This window comes from Anastrepha obliqua, chromosome 1 (genome assembly GCF_027943255.1).
Source record: "Anastrepha obliqua isolate idAnaObli1 chromosome 1, idAnaObli1_1.0, whole genome shotgun sequence".
Classification (NCBI taxonomy): Eukaryota; Metazoa; Arthropoda; class Insecta; order Diptera; family Tephritidae; genus Anastrepha; species Anastrepha obliqua.
This window is the reverse complement of record NC_072892.1, coordinates 152,821,398-152,842,908: the sequence shown is the minus strand read 5'-3', so window position 1 is coordinate 152,842,908 and position 21,511 is coordinate 152,821,398. Positions and strand designations below refer to the sequence as shown.

The 21,511-nt window shown below is 36.3% G+C and overlaps 1 protein-coding gene and 1 pseudogene across 1 annotated transcript in view; both read right to left on the bottom strand.

Moving 5' to 3' along the window:
* Nucleotides 1-965: 965 nt before the first annotated feature.
* The window catches only part of LOC129238752 (cGMP-specific 3',5'-cyclic phosphodiesterase), a 35,642-nt gene continuing 15,096 nt past the window's right edge, over nucleotides 966-21,511 (bottom strand). The window contains exons 2-13 of the mRNA XM_054874299.1: nucleotides 13,847-14,114; nucleotides 13,374-13,619; nucleotides 7,057-7,322; nucleotides 6,887-6,982; nucleotides 6,493-6,780; nucleotides 6,135-6,378; nucleotides 5,967-6,058; nucleotides 5,577-5,900; nucleotides 2,392-2,545; nucleotides 2,164-2,323; nucleotides 1,878-2,098; nucleotides 966-1,792 (exon numbers count right to left, since the gene is read on the bottom strand). Coding sequence (XP_054730274.1) covers nucleotides 1,395-1,792; nucleotides 1,878-2,098; nucleotides 2,164-2,323; nucleotides 2,392-2,545; nucleotides 5,577-5,900; nucleotides 5,967-6,058; nucleotides 6,135-6,378; nucleotides 6,493-6,780; nucleotides 6,887-6,982; nucleotides 7,057-7,322; nucleotides 13,374-13,619; nucleotides 13,847-14,114 — 2,757 coding nt within the window. The 3' untranslated portion in view covers nucleotides 966-1,394. The remainder of the gene's footprint in view (nucleotides 1,793-1,877; nucleotides 2,099-2,163; nucleotides 2,324-2,391; nucleotides 2,546-5,576; nucleotides 5,901-5,966; nucleotides 6,059-6,134; nucleotides 6,379-6,492; nucleotides 6,781-6,886; nucleotides 6,983-7,056; nucleotides 7,323-13,373; nucleotides 13,620-13,846; nucleotides 14,115-21,511) is intronic.
* LOC129236644 (U2 spliceosomal RNA) lies at nucleotides 10,555-10,739 on the bottom strand (annotated as a pseudogene).

The following is a 21,511-nucleotide window of genomic DNA, read 5'->3' as shown; positions in this document are numbered from 1 at the left end:
TAAGTGCCTCCCAAATAATGGGATGTTGAAACAAAAAAACAAGTGCGTGTAGCGTAGTACACATAACAGAAGTGAAACTTTTAAGGCAGACAGAGAAAGAGGGAGAGACCCGAGAGAGAATGAGAGAGAGAGAGAAAGAATATATATCTAAATAAATTCACAACATTTGCAGAGAATACAAATAGACAAAATTTACAAAAAACGGAGAAGGGTCGACCGATGTAGGTAAACGCCGGACAAACCGTGGGAAAAATTGGGACCAAAACACGCCCCAAACAGTAGGCACCAGGGAAATACAACGCCAAAAAGTAGGCACCAAAAAAATATTTCCTACAAGTTTGGTTTAACAAACAAGCGCCAAAATTAGGAAGTGTTATTTCTCACTAGGAACTAACAACCACAAGGAAAAACTAAGGAAAAATAGCCTAAAGGGTATCTGAGATATATATAATATAAGGTATAGCTTTCTCTCTCCCTTTCCTTATATCTTTTTCTCTCTCGCGGAACGAAAATGCCCAAAACGTTGCATAGCCTTGAAATTTTACTCCCCATTCTCGCTCGTCCATCGACGCCTAAGAAGTTAATGGATTCGAATTGAATCAGAATGTAATTGATGTCAGTTTTTTTTTTTTTTTAGTAAAATTTCCTACCCGAGTTTTGCTAAACAAACGGAGCAGGATTGTAGCTTCTCATTTCTATATTCTCTATGCTTGCACTGATGCTTGCACAAATCTGGCGCTGAAACGTTTGCAGTGCAGCAAAGCGCAACAGTGCTTCCATTTCGAAAAAAAATTAAAAAAATGCTGACGCTATTTAATTTTTCGCCCATATTTTTGTTTCGTCAAAAAGAAATTTATGCATCTTAAAATCTTTAAGATATTATTTAACATATAAATATTAAATTTTTATTCTAGTTTCGATCAAATCCCTTTTTAATAGCTTTTTTTTTGTATTTATTTCGCTATTAAATTGCTGCACTAAAATATTGCTGATATTTTCACCTCAAATATTTTTGGAAAACCAGAAAACTTCTCAATCTGTTTTTTGTGTTTCTTTTTGTGCACTCGTGAATAAACCATTTTTTGTTTTTAAACTCTTTTGATTTTCTTCAAAAATTGTTTTTTTCTTTTTTCACTAAAAATTTTGATTTTTGGTTACATGTTTGGTTTTTTAGCTCTGCTTCTTCTTAATTTCCTATTTTGCGTGTAGCATATTTTGCACGCTGGATTTCATTCTTACTCACAAATTACTTAATTTCCTGCGTTCGTTAAAAAATATTACTTTTCCTAAGCCTCTGCTTGCGCTCTAAACTCCAATTAGACGTCGGTCGACCCCCCACCACTGCTGTTCTTATCTGCGGTGGAGGTCACCAAATTCTAATTGGAGGGCTTACGTCACAATAGCGAACATAGTTTGGAACGTTTCTTCGATTTGTCAGCCGTGCTGAGTGTGCCCGCCGACGATGTGGATGACGAAGCAGAAATATGACCGGGACCCGCCACCGTGGGCTGTGAAGGACTTGTCGGACTTTTATCATCTAAATCTTCGCTCAGATGTGAATCCAGCAGTTTAAATGATGATTTCTGTTTCACGCCATCCATGCTGTTGTATAGAGTTTTGGTCAACTTCGAACGTACCGCCTTACCCAGAGCGCCTGTCTTTTTGATACTTAGCCGCGTACTGCCACGATGATGTTCCGGCGTGGAGGCATCATCGCCGTGCTGCTGTTGCGGATGGCAATTGAGTGTGGTCACAGTGAATTCAATATCCTTGATCTCTTCGTCGGCACAGCCTGGTGGAGAAAAAATGTGTGAGTGTTTGTTATACTAAATAAGGTGAGATTGCGTTGGAAAATTCCAAATTCCAAATATTCTTACCGGCAAACTCCTCCACTGGCTTATCGATTGTGTCGTGATCAATCCAAGTGAGACCCATTTCGACTTTCTCAGCCAAATCTTGCCAATTGCGTCGATTCTCCAGCGTGCCTTCGTACAGTGGCGTTATCCAGGGGAAAGTATCGCAAAGCACACGATAGAGTGGTAAGCAGATGACATCTATGAAGCCCACTTGCATTTTGGGCAACTCGTCTTTGCGCTCACTATTGAAGATGCACATCAAGACGGGTAAGCAATGGAAAATGTTTGTTAATTTCTATGTACTCACCGATCCATCATTGCAATTGGTTGCGTGTTTAGCTGCAGTTTCTCGAGATCACCCTGATCAAAAAATTCATCCGCCACCAGTTTGGCTAAGCGATGCTGGACCTCCCATGGCTTTGCTATGGCACTCACATCACACGCAGTCATCATCATGCCGCATAGTACTAAAAATTCAAATTAGAGAGACTGAGGCTTATCGAAGATGGGTAAGAGAGTTTTTGACGAAACTTACATTCCTTCTTTTCCTCACTTTGCCAATCGAATTCGCCATTTTCGACAAGTTCTAGGAAGGCATTACGCTTCTTGAAATACATCGCCAGATCGGTTGAAAGTATAGCATTTTCCACGGTTTTCATGACGGAACGATAGTCTTCGGGCGAAAGTGCCTGGAGGAAGTTCAATTTTTATTTTTATTTTTCGTATTTATAATTTTTATCAGGACTATTTTTCTTTCAAACATTAAAGTTCAGCTTTACTAACCGAGCTGGGGTCAATGTATGTAAAAGGTGAAGTCCAAAATAAACAAGACTGGCGTCATAAAAATGACTGTGCAAATTCAAAATGCTACTTGGATGAGCACACCAGTAATTCAAGAGAAATACTGCCGCCAATCGTATCCAGCTGAGATTTTAAAAGTCTTACACGAGAAAAGAAAAATAAGGAATAAGTGGCAAATATTACGGTTTCCCGAATACAAAACTAAGCTCAACTTTCTTACAAAACTTCTTACCAACAAGATTATAGAGTTGAAGAATACAAAATTAAATGATAAAATTAAAAGATATCGGCAGACAAAACAACGGATTACTCCCTATGGAAAATGACAGCTCTTATGAAACGACCTTTCTGCCACAATCCACCTATTAGGTTGTGTAATGGTATTTGGGCAAAAAATGATTTTGGGAAGGCAGAGGCGTTTGCCTTGCACTTAGAAAAAATTGTTCAGCCAATTGAAGGTACTAACACCCTTAATGATCTTTTAACTGTGCAGGATTCAACGTGCATCCAACCGATTACAACCGGAGAATTGCTTAATGAAATAAAAAAATTAAAGCTTAAGAAATCGCCTGGCTTTGATCTTATCACATCTGAAGTTTTAAAAAAACCTCTCACCAAAAGCTTTAAGAAAATTGCTACGTATAATGAAATCTTGCTAAAAGCTAAAGTACTTCCCTTCACAATGGAAAGTATCATAAGATAATAATGATTCCTAAGCCCGGAAAAGATACTAAGGAATTAAGCTCGTACAGACCTATTTCATTGTTACCCATAATGGGAAAGCTTTTTGAAAAATTGTTTTTGACAAGACTAAAACATATTATATTATTAAAGGAACTTATCCTCTCACATCAGTTTGGTTTTCGTGAAAAGCACTCAAGCATAGATCAAGTTCATCGGATTGCATATGTTATAGAAGAAGCGTTAGAGAAGAAAAAAGTCTACGCAGCCATATTCTTAGATGTCGCACAGGCGTTTAATAAAGTTTGGCACGAAGGATTAATTTACAAATTAAAGACCTTGCTTCCACCAAAATTTACCAAGATGATGGAGTCATATATTAATAATCGTTACTACAGAGTTAAAATTGGTCAAGAATATTCTTCAAGGAATAAAATGTGTGCCGGAGCACCCCAAGGGAGTGTACTTGGCCCAACTTTGTACTTGTTGTATACAGCGGATATACCCATACCAGTAAACTGCACACTAGCTACATTTGCAGATGATACCTGTATTTTAGCAACTGGTGAAGATGAAACAGAATCAACCGCGAAAATGCAATTGTCGGTAAATGCAATTGTTGAGTGGACCAACAAATGGAGAATTAAACTCAATGAAAGCAAATCAACACATATAAATTTTACAAATAAAAACGTTAACTATACACCTCTAGAAATTTCCGACAAATTAGTACCATATGCAAACACTGCAAAATATTTGGGAATGACACTTGACACAAAGCTGAAATGGAAAGAACACATAATAATAAGAGCAAAAGAGTTAAATATAAAATACCAAAAAATTAAATGGCTTATTGGAAAACATTCCAAACTTTCAACAAGCAACAAACTGCTTATTTATAACCAAATGTTAAAGCCGGTTTGGACATATGGCATCCAACTTTGGGGGTGTGCAATCAAAAATCATATCGATGTAGCTCAACGCATACAAAATAAAATTATAAGAAATATTGTTAATGCACCCTGGTATGTGAGAAATATCGACCTACACAGGAACTTTAAATTTTCAACTGTGTCTGACGCAATAACCATCATGGCAGCGAAACATGCAACACGGCTGCTAAATCACCTCAACTCCGAAGCTTCTATTTTAAATGATGAAGAGCTATACACAAGACGTCTTAAACGGAAAAAACCACAGGATTTAGTGGTTAACAACAAATTTGAATTTCTAAATTAATCGTTAAAAAAATATTACTTGTTAGTTTTTAAGACTAGGTGTAATGATATGAAATGTAAATGAATAATTACACAGTCCTGCGAGGGTGAGTTTCTAGAATGGCTGTACTTGTTTCTTGTAGTTTTTTATGCGCTGAAAACGAATCTGACCTTCAAAATGCTCCATCACGTCAGGATTTTTGGTAAATGAAGCCTAAAAGGTCAAAAAATGGCCATTTTAGCCATTTTTGATAATTTTTTTTGGGATAGAAAATTTTTTTTTCAATTTTCGACGAAAGGTCGCATAGTACAACTCTTTAGCTTTAAAACCCATTTTTTTTAAATTATTGTACGATTTTTTAAAAAAAAGTTATGACATTTTGAAATTAATAGTTTCAGTTACGCCAATAGACGTTATACCCAACGCATACGTAACTGAAACTGTTAATTTCAAAATGTCATAACTTTTTTTTTAAAAATCGTACAATAATTTAAAAAAATGGGTTTTAAAGCTAAAGAGTTGTACTATGCGACCTTTTCGTCGAAAATTGAAAAAAAAAATTTTTCTATCCCAAAAAAAATTATCAAAAATGGCTAAAATGGGCATTTTTTGACCTTTTAAGCTTCATTTACCAAAAATACTGACGTGATGGAGCATTTTGAAGGTCAGATTCGTTTTCAGCGCATAAAAAACTACAAGAAACAAGTACAGCCATTCCAGAAACTGAAAAAAGTTAAATTTCGCAGGCCTGTGTTATTAAATATGTTTTAATACAAAAAAAAGTTTCTATTTTACAACATACACACATATACACATATCAACTCAAATTTATGATTTTTTGTGGAAAGTTCATTTTTGGCCTTAACCTTTTTCATACTCTTTTCCTGCTTCACTTTCTCTGAATAATTATCCAAAACTTTTCAAATATCAACTGAATGCCTACTAAGTATCTCTGTGCTTAAATGCTTTCTAAACTTCTTGCTGTCTATTGATTACTCTTTACTCCAAAAAACTACTCACCTGAAATATATTATTGCCTTCCGAATTCAAAATCATTACGCACTGATCAAAGTGATGATGCTCCATGGTGCTTGTCGTGTAAAGTATAGCCAGTGGGGACTCGGTTTTTGTTTGGAATGCATTATTTGTGCCACGATGATCGAGATCGTGACATAAGCAAGCCACCAAAAGGCCCAGTATTTCCAAATCAGTCATGAAACGTTCCATTTTGCCAGTCTTCAACATAGCGAACATTGTTTGGGTCACATTGAGCGCATGGCGCCAATTGTGATACTTAACGGGACGGTAATTCTTGCGTACACTAAGCACCCAACGACAAATGACCTACAGAAAAATGCAATAGAAAAAATTTAAAATGTTTAAACCAAAAAATAGAAGTATTCGACATACTTCATAGGGTATTTGAAATTGTGCGACTAGATTGCATTGCAGAAACATGCGCAAGACGGCGCGACAAGTGTCATCATCACAGAGATTAAAGTCTGCAAAAGGAACAAGAATGAAGCGAAAAGAGCAAATATTTTAATTCAGATGAGATTTAAAAAAGTTACAGCTTACCTATAAACTTAAAACTATACAGATCATATGTTTCGGCAGAGCCAATTTTATCGCTGACCAGCTTGTTGGTCTGATCCGCGCTGGCGGTCGCATGATAGGACAGACATTCCAATGCCACCTTCTGTTTGGCCATCAATTTACAGGCATTTTCGTACATTTGCGTATTGTGTATGCCTAGACCACAAAATATAGCGAAAGCTTCGAAAATTGAGACATCCGAGTCGGTGAAGGGCAAACCGGTGCTCTGGTTGAATATAAAGAAGCGTCATATAAATATTAATTTTAAATTTAAACACAATTTACGATTTATCGTAAAACAATTTAGGCAATCTTTATGCCCAGCACGACCGGCTCTCACCTTATTGATCAACTGCGCCACACCAATAACCGTCTTCTGCGCATTCGCTATCGGCATACACAAGATCGCCTTGGTCGCATCAATTTCATTCTCAGTACGTATCTGATTATGCTCGCGCACCCACTCGTGAACGTCGCTGATATTCACAATCTGCCCGGTGGTTGCAACAAATTGTGCAATCTGTGCCAAAGTGGAATTGCATAGATCATTGACGGAGGGTCGTGAAATGTTGGCCGATTGATTGGAGGCACCCAGCTCGAATAGCACTGTGAAGCGGGTGCGCGCCTTCTGCTGAGTGACAACAAGCAAAGTAGAAAAGCGAAAATAAGCGAAATATTAAAAAAACCCAAAATTGGGCTCAATCATTTAAATACTATTTTTATTTTACACTTACTTTATCCTCATTTTCCTCGCCATCAACATCTTTGATCGCGCGATTTAGTCGACTTTGCAGTTGATTTGGTTTTTCGATAATTTTTTCCAAATGACTCTGTAATAATTGGTAAAAAAAACGTAAGTGAAAGTCATAAAGAAACCGTGGATATGCCACTTTATTCCACCTACCGCCTCACAACAATCCAAGTCCACCAAAAATACGGCACATCTTTCGCATTTCAGCAACTCACGCGCTTCGGTCATAATTTTCGTCACTAAGCACTCCAAGTTGTTTTGCTCTTCGAATATGTTGCGTGCCAAACTCAAAAGTATCTGATTGCGTCGATATTCCTGGACGGACATTTCGAATAGTTGGGCATTTTGTATGCCAATGCCGCAAAAGGTCAGGTAACGACGAAAAATCTCCACGTCATGCTCGTCGAATTCCATGGAACCTGCGAAAGGGGTGAAATCATTAAAGCCAAAGGTTTGGAAATAAAATTAAAAAATATTTCGAAAAGCGAATAGAAATGGTATTTAGTTCTATGAATTAGCCACTTGGCTTTTTTGTTACGCTTCAAGTCTTTTTTGTAGCTCAAAATAGCCCTTTGAATTCAAAGTTTGCCCTGCTTCTAGTAAAAATGAAATAACATCGCTATACCCCAGCATAAGTTGAAGCATTTTGAATTCTGAAAGCTTTCCATTTCATCAATGCAATAAATATGCGTGAATTTCACAACTTTATATTCTATGACACTGTCCTTTGTTCTGCCGTAGTAAAAGATTCACATCCTAAGAACTTCGGTTCGCTTCGGTAATAGGATTGTACTGATGCTTGTCATCATTGAGTTAGTTCTGCTCAATAAAAAGTATTCTGAATTTGAACCAAAGGGACCTTATACTCGTATACTTAGTCATTTCATAAACTCTGTCACAAATTTTACAATGCATACGGCGAGAACGAATTCGCAGAAAAGAGTTTCGTTATTTTTGCTTTTGTTCGTATGCATTGTCTACTCATAAATTAAGCTCAGTTCCATGGCAAATTTTACTTGTTAACAATGAAGTGGGGAGCCAAGGAAAATCGCATTGCCGTGACAAAAATGTGGTAAAAGTAAAAGTAAGATTTATGAATTGCTCGAAAAACTTAATATTTGGAGAATTTTTGTTTACCGCACGCTTTTTCCAAATGTCTTTAGCGACAGACAGAAGAAGAAGTGGTAGTACTTGCCATTCAAGAAAGAATTCGCAGAAATCCCCTTAGAAGCAGAAAATCATGTCCAGTGAAATGAATTTATCGGCCAGATTCATATCGAGACTAATCAGAGATGATCTCCACATGAAGGCCTTCCGTCGCTCAACTGGTCATCTTTTGACAACGCGCTTGAAGAAAATTAGACTTAAGAGCTGCAAGCAACTTCTTCGGTGGCACGCGGTTAACGACCATGAAAATGTTCTTTGCACAAATGAGAAATATTTCACTGTTGAAGAAGTTTTTGAAAAGAAAAACTACAAAATCTATGCTAAAACTTCTAAAAGAATATTTCTGGGTTTATAGCCGCAGAAGATTGGTCGTCCGGAAGTCCAGATCTGAATCCATTGGACTACAGTTTGTGGAAACCGTGCGAGCTGTAATAGATGAATGGCCTAATCGTTTGAATTATAGTTTTTTTTAATACAGGGTGGGTCATATAGCTTTTGCTTTTTGAACCACCTATTTTTTTGAGAATGGTAACACAAATGACATGTCAAATGTGTGCATAGTTTACCTAAAGGTTTGACATTTACGAAATGGGACGCTATGCACTTGAACAAAATTGGGAAATATTGAAAACCTATTTCCAAAGTGGTGAGCCTTCTTCTTCTTCCGAGGTTACACTAAATGGCGAGCGTTACCGTGACATACTCAACGAGTTTTTGTTTCCAAAAATTGAAGAGGATGACATGGGCGACATTTGGTTTCAACAGGACGGTGCAAATTGTCACACTGCCAAAGTTACACTCGAACTTTTGGCTACCGTTTTTGAATTCCGATATCAATTGGCCGCCTCGGAGCTGTGATTTAAGCCCGTTGGACTATTTTTTGTGAGGAGCCGTTAAGGACGAATGATATGCGAACCATCCAGAGACGACTGATGCTTTAAAACACGAAATCGAAGTTGCCATTCATGAAATTGGAGCCCAAACAATCGAAAATGTGCTTGAAAATTGGGTTGATCGAATGGCCTACTGTAAAGCCAGTCATGGCAGTCATTTGAACGATATTATTTTTTATTCATAAGTGACAATGTTCAATGTTCAAAATAAAAAAAAAGTTTGAAAAAATATTAATTAGTTTTTTTTTTATTGCCGATTCAAAAAGTGATTAAATAAAACTAACTTCATTACAAAAAGTATTATAATTTCATATCTTTACCTGAATCAACTTGTACTTGGACACTGAATCGAGTAGCAGATGAACGGCGAAACTTATTCCATCAATTGACAAATGGGTCCAAAGGAACTTCGGGGAAGTGAACTACTTTTTAACTCAGTTTCTCTCGGGCCACGGATACTTTCTTAGCTACCTATACCGCATGGGCAAGGTAACCGATTCCAAGTGCATATATTGCGAAGCGCTGAGCGATGACGCTGAACACACGTTTTATTGTTGTGACAGGCGACTCGCGGAAAGAAATGCTCTGAGAGAGCAGAGTGGCGACATCGCGCCGAGCAACATAATCAGCAAAATGTTCGAACGTGAGGACAGCTGGAACGCGGTAAAGAAATATGTACATCGAGAACGTACTACGAAAAAAAAAGATTGACAGTGAAGCAAAGCGAAGCCGCAAAGATAGAGATACAAGAAGACGAGCCTATAGCATGAAAGCTGGCTACAAATATGGCGAACCCAGACGTAGGTGAATAGAATTGGTCCTTTATGGATGCCGTTCTGGGTCCTCCCGAAGTAATATAGAAAGCAGTTCCGGGAAAGTGTGTCTCCCAGAAGGAGAGGTGGGATCGTTTTAGTGGCTACACCACACGACGCAGTAGACGACGGTCGCTGTAAATGCGGCATGAAAATAAATAAAAATGATATGAAAAAAAACTTGTAACAAAACTTATACCAGGACTAAGCACATTTTTTAAAATATCTCGACCCGAGCACCTTCCAACGTGTAAATTTTTAGCTGAGGTATGTTTTTCCATGAACATTCTGGTATTTGGGCGAGCTTCTCAAATTTCTAGTATGACTCTAAATGTTGTTTGCCTAATAGGGAGACCTACACTTTTACGTCGACTCCGAACGAAAGTTGATTTTTATAAAAAAAAATACCAGTCTAACGGTTAGACGCGATAGAAGTGAAACCTTCCGTAAAACAAACTGAGAGAGAATAAGACGAAAGCAGCATTAGGAGCGGGATAATTATAGGTTCATTATAATATTGCTATAAAGTTCATATTTTATTTTCTTCATTTTATTATTATTCATCCTCAATGTTTTCAATTTCAACAAATGATACGAGTGGCTTATGATAGATAAAATATGATACAAATGCTTTGGTTTCGATGTTATCAAAAAAAATACCCAAACGGACCGAAGAAACAGACTTACAAATTTCTTCCATTTTCGTCTACTTGTATTCATATAAAAATTTATGTCTCTTCCCACCAAAGCTAAATGTATTAGTATATTTCTTCTTGTATTTATTCAAGGCCGAAATCCCGGCGGTACTGCAATACCGGGCCAACCCGTGGCAGAGGTGGAGCAAGCCCCTAAAACACTCCGCCCATTTCCAAAAATCAGTTTAACATTTGTTGTCCTCCGATGGAGGATCTATCAGATGTTAAGCTGATAAGAACAGATCTTAGCCATAAGGCCGAGAAGCGATAACCATACACAACCAACAAACTACCTTGTCAATACATTTTCTAATAAACCTTTTGAAAATTACACGCTCACAAAAATTAATGTACGAAATATTTATACCGATTCACTTAAACTGACTTTCAGTATCTAAACCAAAAATAGAAAAGCCAAAAAACTGTTTTCAATAAATAATCAGAAATGTCCTACAATGCAAATTTCAAAAAAAAAAAAATTTTTTCTTGTGATTCGAACCAAGAATTTTGGATCGGAAGCTCACATTGCTAGCCGCTCGGCTATCGCGCCATCCTGTCGGCGCTGGCCTAAAAGTTATTTAGTTCGTCGCTACGTTTATATGTAATATTCGTAGCCAAGAAGGTCGCTTTTTTCGTTTCACTTTTTCTCAAATCACTCCCAACGATTCTAAAGAAGTTTTCACTTCAAAAAAAATTTCATGGCAAAAATACATTCGGAGATTTGTCATTGCCTGCCGAGTGCGACCGTGTTAAAAAAATGTTAACAGTTTTAATTTTGTGTTTGATATTCACAACTGTCTTCGAACCCAGATCGTAACCACAATGACCGCTATTTTTCCTTGTACATGGAAGCATTTTGAATTTGAACTAAAACGCTCGAGATACAAAAGTTTGTGATATATCTCGCTTCGAGCGCCAACAAGCGGTTGAAGTTTAGGAAAATTATTTGTTTTCAATATAAAGAGCTTTCCAATAAGAGGTGTTATTTTGATATTTAAAGAAAAATGTTATTTTTTAATATAAATGATCGGATGTTTATTTCATTATAAAGAGGAAGGTATGCCGTTAATAGTGGAAAATAACATCAGGCAAATGACTACCATGGCCACGCTTACAGGAGTTCCATCTTTGCGATCTTGAATCGGCCCTGGGCTGTTGGCGTAGACCTTCTCTTTCACGTGGCCCCAAAGAAAAAAGTCACAAGGTGTTAAATCACAAGATCTCGGTGGCCAATTGTGATCACTTCTTCGAGAGACAACACGGTCCGGAAATTTTTCCCGTAAAAGATCAATGGTTTCGTTGCTTGTGTGGCACATAGCGCCGTCTTGTTGAAAATAAACGTTGTCCAGATCATCACCATCCAATTCCGGCCATAAAAAATTGTTAATAATCTCTCGATAGCGCAACCCATTCATTCATAACGCCTGTTATTGGAAAACCCTGTAGGTTTGGAATATTAGATGAATCGTATCTTAAATAGGTGAAAAAAAAATTTAACTCCGATTAAAATTTCGAGCTGCCCGATTACAAATTTTATGTCATTACAATGCTTAAAAATACACTATCGAAAAAAGTAATTTAAAAAAAATTAAAAAATGTTAAAATAAAGCAATAATAATTTGTTATTGCAAATATTTCGAAAAAAAACCAATTTTTTAAAAAAGTGTTTTTCCTATAAAAAATTATTACTTTTATTAGCATTATTATTATTATTAGAAATTCCTATACGTTTAGTGATTTGAAATACTCATTGCTAAATTTGACGTGAGACAAGAGCTTACAGAAAACTTTCTTCTAATTCTAAACAAAAGTGTGAAAACGTAAATCTTTGATCTGGGTACAATTGGCAAATTTTACCCCATCTTAGCAAATTTCAAAAAGCTATAATCGAGACTTTCAACTTCTTAGCAGAGGCTTTAGAAAATTTCTGGGTATGCAGTTTCATAGCCAAAAATTTGGGTCTGACAAAGTGTAAGTTGATTTTGACAATTTTTTTGCATGCGATATTGACAATTCTCACGGCACAGGTCGGATGTCTTTCACATATATGGAAAAGAATTTTTAAGCAGTTTTTGAGCAACTTCAAACATCAACTGCGAAATACTGGAACTGAATGAGCTGCAAAAGAGCATACCTAAAAAATGTATAAAAATTCAGATAAAAAAATTTGAAATTTTGCGATGTTGACAATTTTCACAGAAACTGTAAAAAATTTGTTTAACAGTTCAACCAGCCCTAAAATCGCATTGATTTTCGACAATTTCTTATGCATGCGATGTTGACAATTTTCGCAGCACATGTCGGAAGTTTTTATATACAAATTTGTGTATAATAAAATTGTTGAGCAGTTTAAAAGCGACTTCAAACTTAAACAATGCGTTACTGAAATTCAATGAGCTAAAAATGTGCATACCTAAAAAGTTTGCAGAAATTCTCATGAAAAGTTTGAAATTTTGTTGATATTCTTTTTAGAATTTTGTTAAATTTTTTTGAATTTTGAAAAATTTTGGAATTTTGGTTTATGAGATTTTTGTTAGAATGAGCTGCATTTTTATAAAAAATTAATGAAAAATACTTAGCACGAAAAATATTGCGAATATTGTAAGAAAATTAAGTGACTTAATTATTTGAGCACTTTCTTCCTACCATGACCTCGTATAGATCACTTAAGTAATTTGCTTAATTCGTAATATTGTTTTTTTTTTGTTTTAATTTTTGAATTTCGCCCGTTTTCTAATTAAGTCTTATTGGAGGCTCCTTCTATTATTAAAAAACGAAAAATCGTGCGCGAGCTCCGGTTTCTGCTTATAACGCGTGACGCTTTCTGCTATCAATTCTACGAGTACGCTTAGACTCTTATTTCCTTTCTTACAATTTCTTAAAGTATTTTTACTCTCTCTTACCATTCGTTTTATTAATAATTTGCGCCACTCCTATAACATCCCCCTCGTAATTGCATATGGGCATCGATAATATCGCATTCGTTTTGTAGCCAGTCTTTAAATCTATCTCACAGTTGAAACGCGCATCCTTGTAGGCCTCCTTTATGTTGATCATCTCTTTTGTTTGCGCTACCATGCCGGCAATGCCCACACCAAAAGGTATTCGTATCTCTTCTAATTTAGCCTTCTTAACAGCATCCTTCAGCGCTGCAAATGGCAGATGATTCAGTTGCAATGCATTCAATGAAAGTTAGAAATTAAAAAGAAATTCTAATTTACTTTTGATTTGATGTTTTTCTCTTGTGTACTGTGTGTGGTATTCAACTTCATATGCATGCAACGCCAAATCCATTGGCTCGCTAACAACACACAAACTTTCACACACACACACACACAAACAAAAGTGTAAAGAATACAATGTGGTTTCAGCTTACCTGTCTTCTGTGTCACATCGAAGAGCTTTGCAACCAGGTATTTATTGTTCGGTGGTCCCTTGGCTAAAAACAATGAGCCACGATCCGCATGAGTAAGCAGTCCCACATTGACGAGTATTTTATGGCACAGCACATCAATATCCAATTCATTGGCCACATCACGAATCAACTCCATGAATAGTTCACCTTCGTCCAGTTCCATTAAATGGCGTCGACTATCAAATAATGAATTTCCAGAGGATGCGGATAGTGAACGGCATTTGGATTTCTGCAAATGCATCAAACAGAAGACAAAAGAAAACGAAATAGTAAAATAGAAAATGGAAAATATTCGTATTGCTTGGAATGCAGGAATGCAAATGGCAAAGTTATTGAAAAGAAATTGTAATTCTATCGAACGAAGTGTGTGTGTATATACATAGAGCAAGAACAAGAAAATCATGTGTCAAGGATTAGTTTCAGTTTAGCACTTGTCATAAAGAAGATATTCAGTTGGGGGTTGGTTAATGGTTAATGGTTGTTAGGCTAAGGCCCTTATGCACTGCGACCAGATTGATCTATTGTGCGCCCCTAATTACTTAATTATAATTATTTAGTATACCGAGAAATCGAACCAGCTCCTTAGGAGGAAGCAATTGTAGGTCTTCCTCCACTAGTAGGTACGAGCACAGGATTCTGTGTCCCCTGTGGCCTAATGCCTCACAGTTGGTGATTAAGTGTTCCATGGGCTCATCTTCATCACAGCAGAACCTACATAAACTTGTGCTAGATAGTTTATTGTATTGAAATGTTTATTGTAAGCGAAATGGCCTGTAAGTGCTCCACCGAGTAATCTGAGTCCCTTTTTATCTGGGGTTAGAGCAGATTTTACTCTTGGCATTTTTTTTTTTTTTTTCATTTCTCTTTATTTATTGAATCTTTCTTTTATAAGAAACTAACAATAAGTTTACAAATCTTATATACTAGAGTAATATGTTTCCTTGCCAGTGCTAAGAAACGAATTATTGGCTCAAATGAACATATATTTACATATATGATTAAATCGGTTGTGAATCTCCAATTCTTCATAGTTGGGAGCTGAAAAGGACGGGTTTCCAGTCTCCGATTCTTCGTAGCTGGGAGCCGGAAAGGCCTAGTTTCCAGTCTCCCTTAGAACTTCCGTTGTCTCTCATGTCGATTGTGAAAAAGATGTTGTTTTTTTTGTTTTTGTTTCGAATGTGATAGATGTGGTTGGAGGAAGTTGTGGACGGACTCTGGCGTGAGATGAGATCATTAAGATACTGCAGACTTGAAGATGTCTCTTTTTTTCAATCTTGTGTGACCTTCATCTAAAAGTAGTTGGGAGCTGAAAAGGACGGGTTTCCAGTCTCCGATTCTTCGTAGCTGGGAGCCGGAAAGGCCTAGTTTCCAGTCTCCCTTAGAGCTTCCGTTGTCTCTCATGTCGATTGTGAAAATGATGTTGTTTTTTTTGTTTTTGTTTCGAATGTGATAGATGTGGTTGGAGGAAGTTGTGGACGGACTCTCGCGTGAGATGAGATCATTAAGATACTGCAGACTTGAAGATGTCTCTTTTTTTCAATCTTGTGTGACCTTCATCTAAAAGTAGTTGGGAGCTGAAAAGGACGGGTTTCCAGTCTCCGATTCTTCGTAGCTGGGAGCCGGAAAGGCCTAGTTTCCAGTCTCCCTTAGAGCTTCCGTTGTCTCTCATGTCGATTGTGAAAATGATGTTGTTTTTTTGTTTTTGTTTCGAATGTGATAGATGTGGTTGGAGGAAGTTGTGGACGGACTCTCGCGTGAGATGAGATCATTAAGATACTGCAGACTTGAAGATGTCTCTTTTTTTCAATCTTGTGTGACCTTCATCTAAAAGTAGATTTCGCGCTAGTTTATTGGGATGGTCTTCTAGCTTTTGTAGGTATTTTTTGCTCAACCGTACTATTTCATCGGCTACACGAGGTATGCAAATATCTCTGTGAATGTTAACGTTCTTTATATACCATGGCGCTCCCGTGATTATCCGCAAGGCTTTAGATTGCACTCTCTGAAGTTTTTCGATATTTGAGGGCGTAGCCGTTCCCCACATTTCTATACCATATGTCCATATTGGTTTTAGCATGGCTTTATATAGTAGCACTTTGTACTCTAGAGGTAATGCTGATTTCGAATTAAGCATCCAATATAGGCTTTTCATTTTAAGCTTGATATTCGACACTTTCTTTTCAATATGATTCCGCCATGTGAGTCTTCTATCTAAGTGAATTCCAAGATATTTTATTTCGTTTTGCTGTGGTATATTCTGACCATTTATTGTAACTGCAGGGCAAGTTTCTTTTCTTAGAGTAAAAGTAATATGCACGCACTTGGTTTCATTAACCTTTATTCTCCAGTTTTTAAGCCATACTTCTGTTTCAAGTATATGCCTTTGTAATATAGACGTTGCTACTTTTGGGTCTGTGTGAGTGCAAAGTATTGCAGTATCATCGGCAAATGTTGATGTCATTGTTTGGCTCGTCGTTGGCATATCAGATGTGTATAATACATATAAAATAGGGCCCAGAACGCTGCCTTGTGGAACTCCAGCGTCTATTCTACAATGCCGAGAGAAAAAATCTTTTTGCTTTACAACAAATTCTCTATTAGTGATATAGTTTTGCAGCAACAGGTGTACATTCGTAGGCAGTAAACTAGTAATTTTGTGAATTAGGCCGCGGTGCCATACCTTATCGAATGCTTGTGCTACGTCTAAGAACAGTGCAGTGCAGTACTGATTTTTCTCAAAGGACTTTCGTATAAATGACACAATGCGATGGACTTGCTCAGTTGTACTATGTTTTGCTCTAAATCCAAATTGGTGTTGAGGAATAATATTGTTATCTTGAATAAAGGGCATTATTTTCTGCAAGAGCAACTTTTCAAATAGCTTTGAAAGTATGGACAATAGACTAATTGGCCGATATGAGGATGCTTGGCTTAAGTCTTTCCCAGGTTTACCTATCATAATGATTTGTGATAATTTCCAAGCTTTTGGGTAGTAGGCAGTACGAGAGATGGCGTTAAATATGTGCCTGATATGAAGAACGGCAATATTGGGAAGCTCTTTTAGCATTTTTGGGGTGATTTTGTCGTAACCTGGTGCTTTTTTAGGTTTAAGTTGATTAATAACTGAGACTATGTTATTTTTTTTAAACTTTATTGGCTTTTTTGGTGGTTGCAATATGTCTAGTGGTAAGCAAGTAGTTGCAGAAGACTGATTGGGAGTGAAGACAGATTGCAGATGTTCAGCAAATACACACCCTTTTTCAGAATCCGTACGTGCCCAATTACCATTACCTAGCCGAATTGGTGATTCGTACTGTATGGGCCGATTTATATTTTTTGTGGCTTTCCACAATGCGTAATCTGTTTGGTCCGTCGGAGTAAGATTAGAAAGGAAATCATGAAGATGCCTCTCCTTTTCTTTTTTAAGGGCGCAACGCAACTTAACTCTGTATTCATACAATAGTTTCTTGTATTTTGGAGAACGATATTGTTGCCAAGACCTTCTCAGCTCTCGTTTCTTTTTAACTAAATCTTCTATAGTCTCATCAATGTTTCGCTGAGAGTTAACACGACTTTTATTATTTGTGGCATTGAAAAACTTTTTGGAGTGATTAAGGTTCCAGTGCTCCCTGGTTTCCTGTTTTATATTATTTTTGTTAAAGCCGAAAAATGGGGTTGGTCCAAAAAATAGATTTTGCCCCTTTTTGAAGTGAAACTTCTTAGGCGTCGAGCGACGAGTGAGAATGGGGACTAAAATTTCAAGGCCATGCAACGTTTTGGGTGTTTTCGTTCCGCGCGAGAGAAAAAAGATATAACGTAGAGGAAAAGGAGAGAGAGAGCTATACTTCATATATATCTTAGATACACTTTCGGGAATTTTTCCTGAGTTTTTCCTTGTGGTTGCTAAGAAATAAGGCTGCCTACTACTTGGCAATTGTTTGTTGGTGCAAACTTGTAGGAAATATATTTTTGGTGCCTACTGTTTGGGGCGTTTTTTGGTCCCAATTTTTTTGGCGTTTTTTTTGGTGCCTACTTTCCGGCGTCGGATTTATTGGTATTGTCTTGCGGTAATTTGTGCCGTTGTGCGGTCCTGGAACCGCTGCGTTTGTGCGGGTGATAAACTCTCGAAGTAGTGCGCGTTGTTGCCACGGTTTGTGTCCGGCGTTTACCGACACCGGTCGACCTTTCTCCGTTTTTTGTAAATTTTGGTTATTTGTATTCTCTGCAAATGTTGTGAATTTATTTAGATATATATTCTTTCTCTCTCTCTCTCATTCTCTCTCGGGTCTCTCCCTCTTTCTTTGTCCAGCCTTGAAAGTTTCACTTCTGTTATCTGTACTACGCTACACGCACTTTTTTTTTTTTTGTTTTTTGTTATAAAAGTTTGCCTCCTCGTTTCCTTTGTGCCCCTCATGGACTTTTGTCTTGAAGGTGAAGCTATTCAAGGCTTTTAGAACCGATTGACTGTCCGAAAGTACAGCATTCACCGAAATTCTACAAAAAATATAATAAATGCAAGGAAATTCAGTGAAATAAATTTGTTGTCTATTTTGCTTATTTTATGATAAACCTTTGTAAAGCAGGGTACGGATTGTCAATTTTTTATGAAATTATTAAGTTTTATAACAATCAATTTCGTTCTTCTTATTTGCAAAATAATATAAAATATAGAATTCAATAAAACCTAAATTGAAAATCAGACAGAAATTCAAAAGAGAATTAAAATTTACATTTTATTCAAAATTATATATTAACTAACATAATTAAAATTTAAACTAAAATTATGGATTTATGAATTTTTCTTTGCTATTTTGTATTCTTATTTTATTTCATTTCCCTTCACTCTGATAAATCAATAGAATAATTTCCCGGCAGACACTTGAGCACCAATCTTCAATGCCACACAACTTTTGCAAAACACAAAAACAAATATTCAACAACAGTTTATGAGTGATATTCGAAATACACGCATGACAGTTACACTGACAGGTCATCAATAATAAATGAAGAGGGAGAAATGCGGAATTACGCGCAGTGAATGCCAGGTAAAACTTTTTCGAAGTTTTTGAAGTGAGGTCACGTGCCGGTTGCTGATTGTTTTCGTTGCAATGTCAATAAAAGTCAGTAATGTATTTTTAAAAAAGTTATATTTGTACATTTGTACGTAAAAGCTTACACACACCTATGCAACTAAATGCTTTTATTTTTTTTTTTAAGTGAATGAATTTTACAAGCACACGTTCGACTATTCGAAAATAAAAGTAAGTGACAGAGTGCAAGCGACTCATATTGGGCTGAGTGGGCTCACTCATATTAAAAAGAAATGCTGTATAAAAAGTTGATTAAACACTTTAAATTTCATTGCCCATGAGAAAACTTACCAAAGGGGATTACAAATCATGTAATTTAGTTTATTAAACACTTTTAAAATACATAAATCCCATTTGAACAATTAATGCGAATTTAATGGTGAAGTGCCTGCGTGCTTGTCTACTTTGTCTTTCCTCTACTTCTTTGATAAGAGCGGATAAATTATCCTTTCCTGGCCAAGATTAAGCTAACGAAATTAATAAAATAGAGTCACGTCTTACGAAAAAGAGAGTCGCTCAAGAAAATGTCGCACTGAACTAAAGCCTAAAGCTCCATGACTACTGTAAATAGTTCACAGCAATAAGGGAAGCGGCTTTATATGATAGCTCGAGAGCTTCCCTTTTTAAAACCATATATCACAATTTAATCTGATAGCCTGCAATTAAATACTGGCATTGAAATTCTCCTTCTCCCGCAATTTAATGTCTCCTCGCAGGAATTTCTTGAATAATCCGCTATACACACTTGGCTTACACAAAGCCGTCCATAGTACTTAGGACAATAAATTTTGTGATTAAATTATTATTAATTGATTATTTAGTTACTTTTACCCAAGCTCAGCAGGAACTTCCTTCTGACTATATATGTAAGTCGCGGGCGTCAAAGAATATTTTATGACTCAAGAAATATGCGTTATCTTTCTGTGATAAAAGGCAGCTAATAAACAGCTTCTAAAACTCACTAAATTATATTAAATACCGTACGACATTTGGCGGTATCTGAAGTACTGTTGAGAAAGGCACACACCCACCTATTTGAGGCAAAAGATAAATCGTTCTCCAAAAGTGGTATTGAAATGTTAGAGCGGCGCTGGATTGATTGCGTTGCTCTAGATGGAAATTACGTTGATGAGTAAAGCTAATTTTGAACAACAACAAAAAACATGTTTTTTTTGTTAGGCCCGGGCCTATTCAGCCCATGTGTTACGTATGTATATTTTTCGAATAAACAGTGGATTTCCGTGTACACTTGACATTTTTAAGTCAGTTTGCTTTATAAACAAATTTCAGAATATTAATAGCCTTCAACATTTTTGAGGACTTTTGTATATAGCAAACTATTTTTTTTGTAAGCAACTAATACAAAAATTACAATCAGAGAGCCAAACTAACAGTCGTCACATTTTTCGAAAATAAAAAAAGTCAAACAGAAATTATTGTACACAAAAAATGGTCGATGTCCTAGACGTTGTTATTGTTGTTGTTGTAACAGCATAAACATTCACCATACATATTTGAGGTATGCTACTGGGGTGACAATCCTTGACCGAATTTATAATAAATAAATCCGGGTCGTTCTGGTAACGTAGAAGCGACTATAGCGGGAGCGATGTCCTTGAGATCGTCGAGACCTTCTCTATAAGAATTGTGCATGCTTTTTATTTGTATCACATAACTTTTTGAAGAAAAATTTTATATATCCTGTTGAAAGTAATCGTCTATTTTTCAAGTCAAATAATAACGGTTAATATGTTAATTTTGTTTGGCAAAAATACTGCTTTGGCTAAATATTAAAGAAGATTTCTTTTATTTTAATTAAAGTTGGTACTAATCGATCCATCTTAACTTCTAGACTGATTAACTTGACTTCTGCTTCTAGATTTCTCGGTACTTATTTAATTAATTTTATTTTTAGTTTAATTAATTTGATGGCCGATTCAATTTATTTGTTTCTTATTTAGATATAGTACTTTTTTATAATCTTGCAAAGATAATAAAAATCCAAGCAAATTAAAAAAATAAAAAATTCAACAAAATTTCTTAAATGGTCAGAATTTTTATAAAAATCATTTGGTAAAAAAAGGGAGTTGCCTGGAAAGTTTTCCGGGAATTTTGAAACTAGGTAATGTTTATAGATTTTGGCATGCTCTTTTCGAATTTCAATTTTGCCACCTCGTATCTACGACGTTAGCGCCGCCATATTGAAAAAATGGCGCCTAAAACGGTTTTTTTACAATATCTCCATTCCGACGCATTTTATGAGAAAAACATATGTATGCAAAATTAAACTAGAGATAATTTCCTACATTTTATGTTATTACGATTTTTTTATTAAATCAATAGTTTTTGGCGTACGAGCGCCACAAGGTAATATTCACCTACACCACCACGTTTCTTCGTATATTTCTCTACAATAATCTTCTACTATAGCAGGTTTTAGAAAAGCAGGTATAAGGGTAATGTGTCGCCTTTGTTGAAAAGTGTCTCTCTCTCTCGACCTTCAACGAAACATCTGTCGGTAGAACTGAAGAGAAGT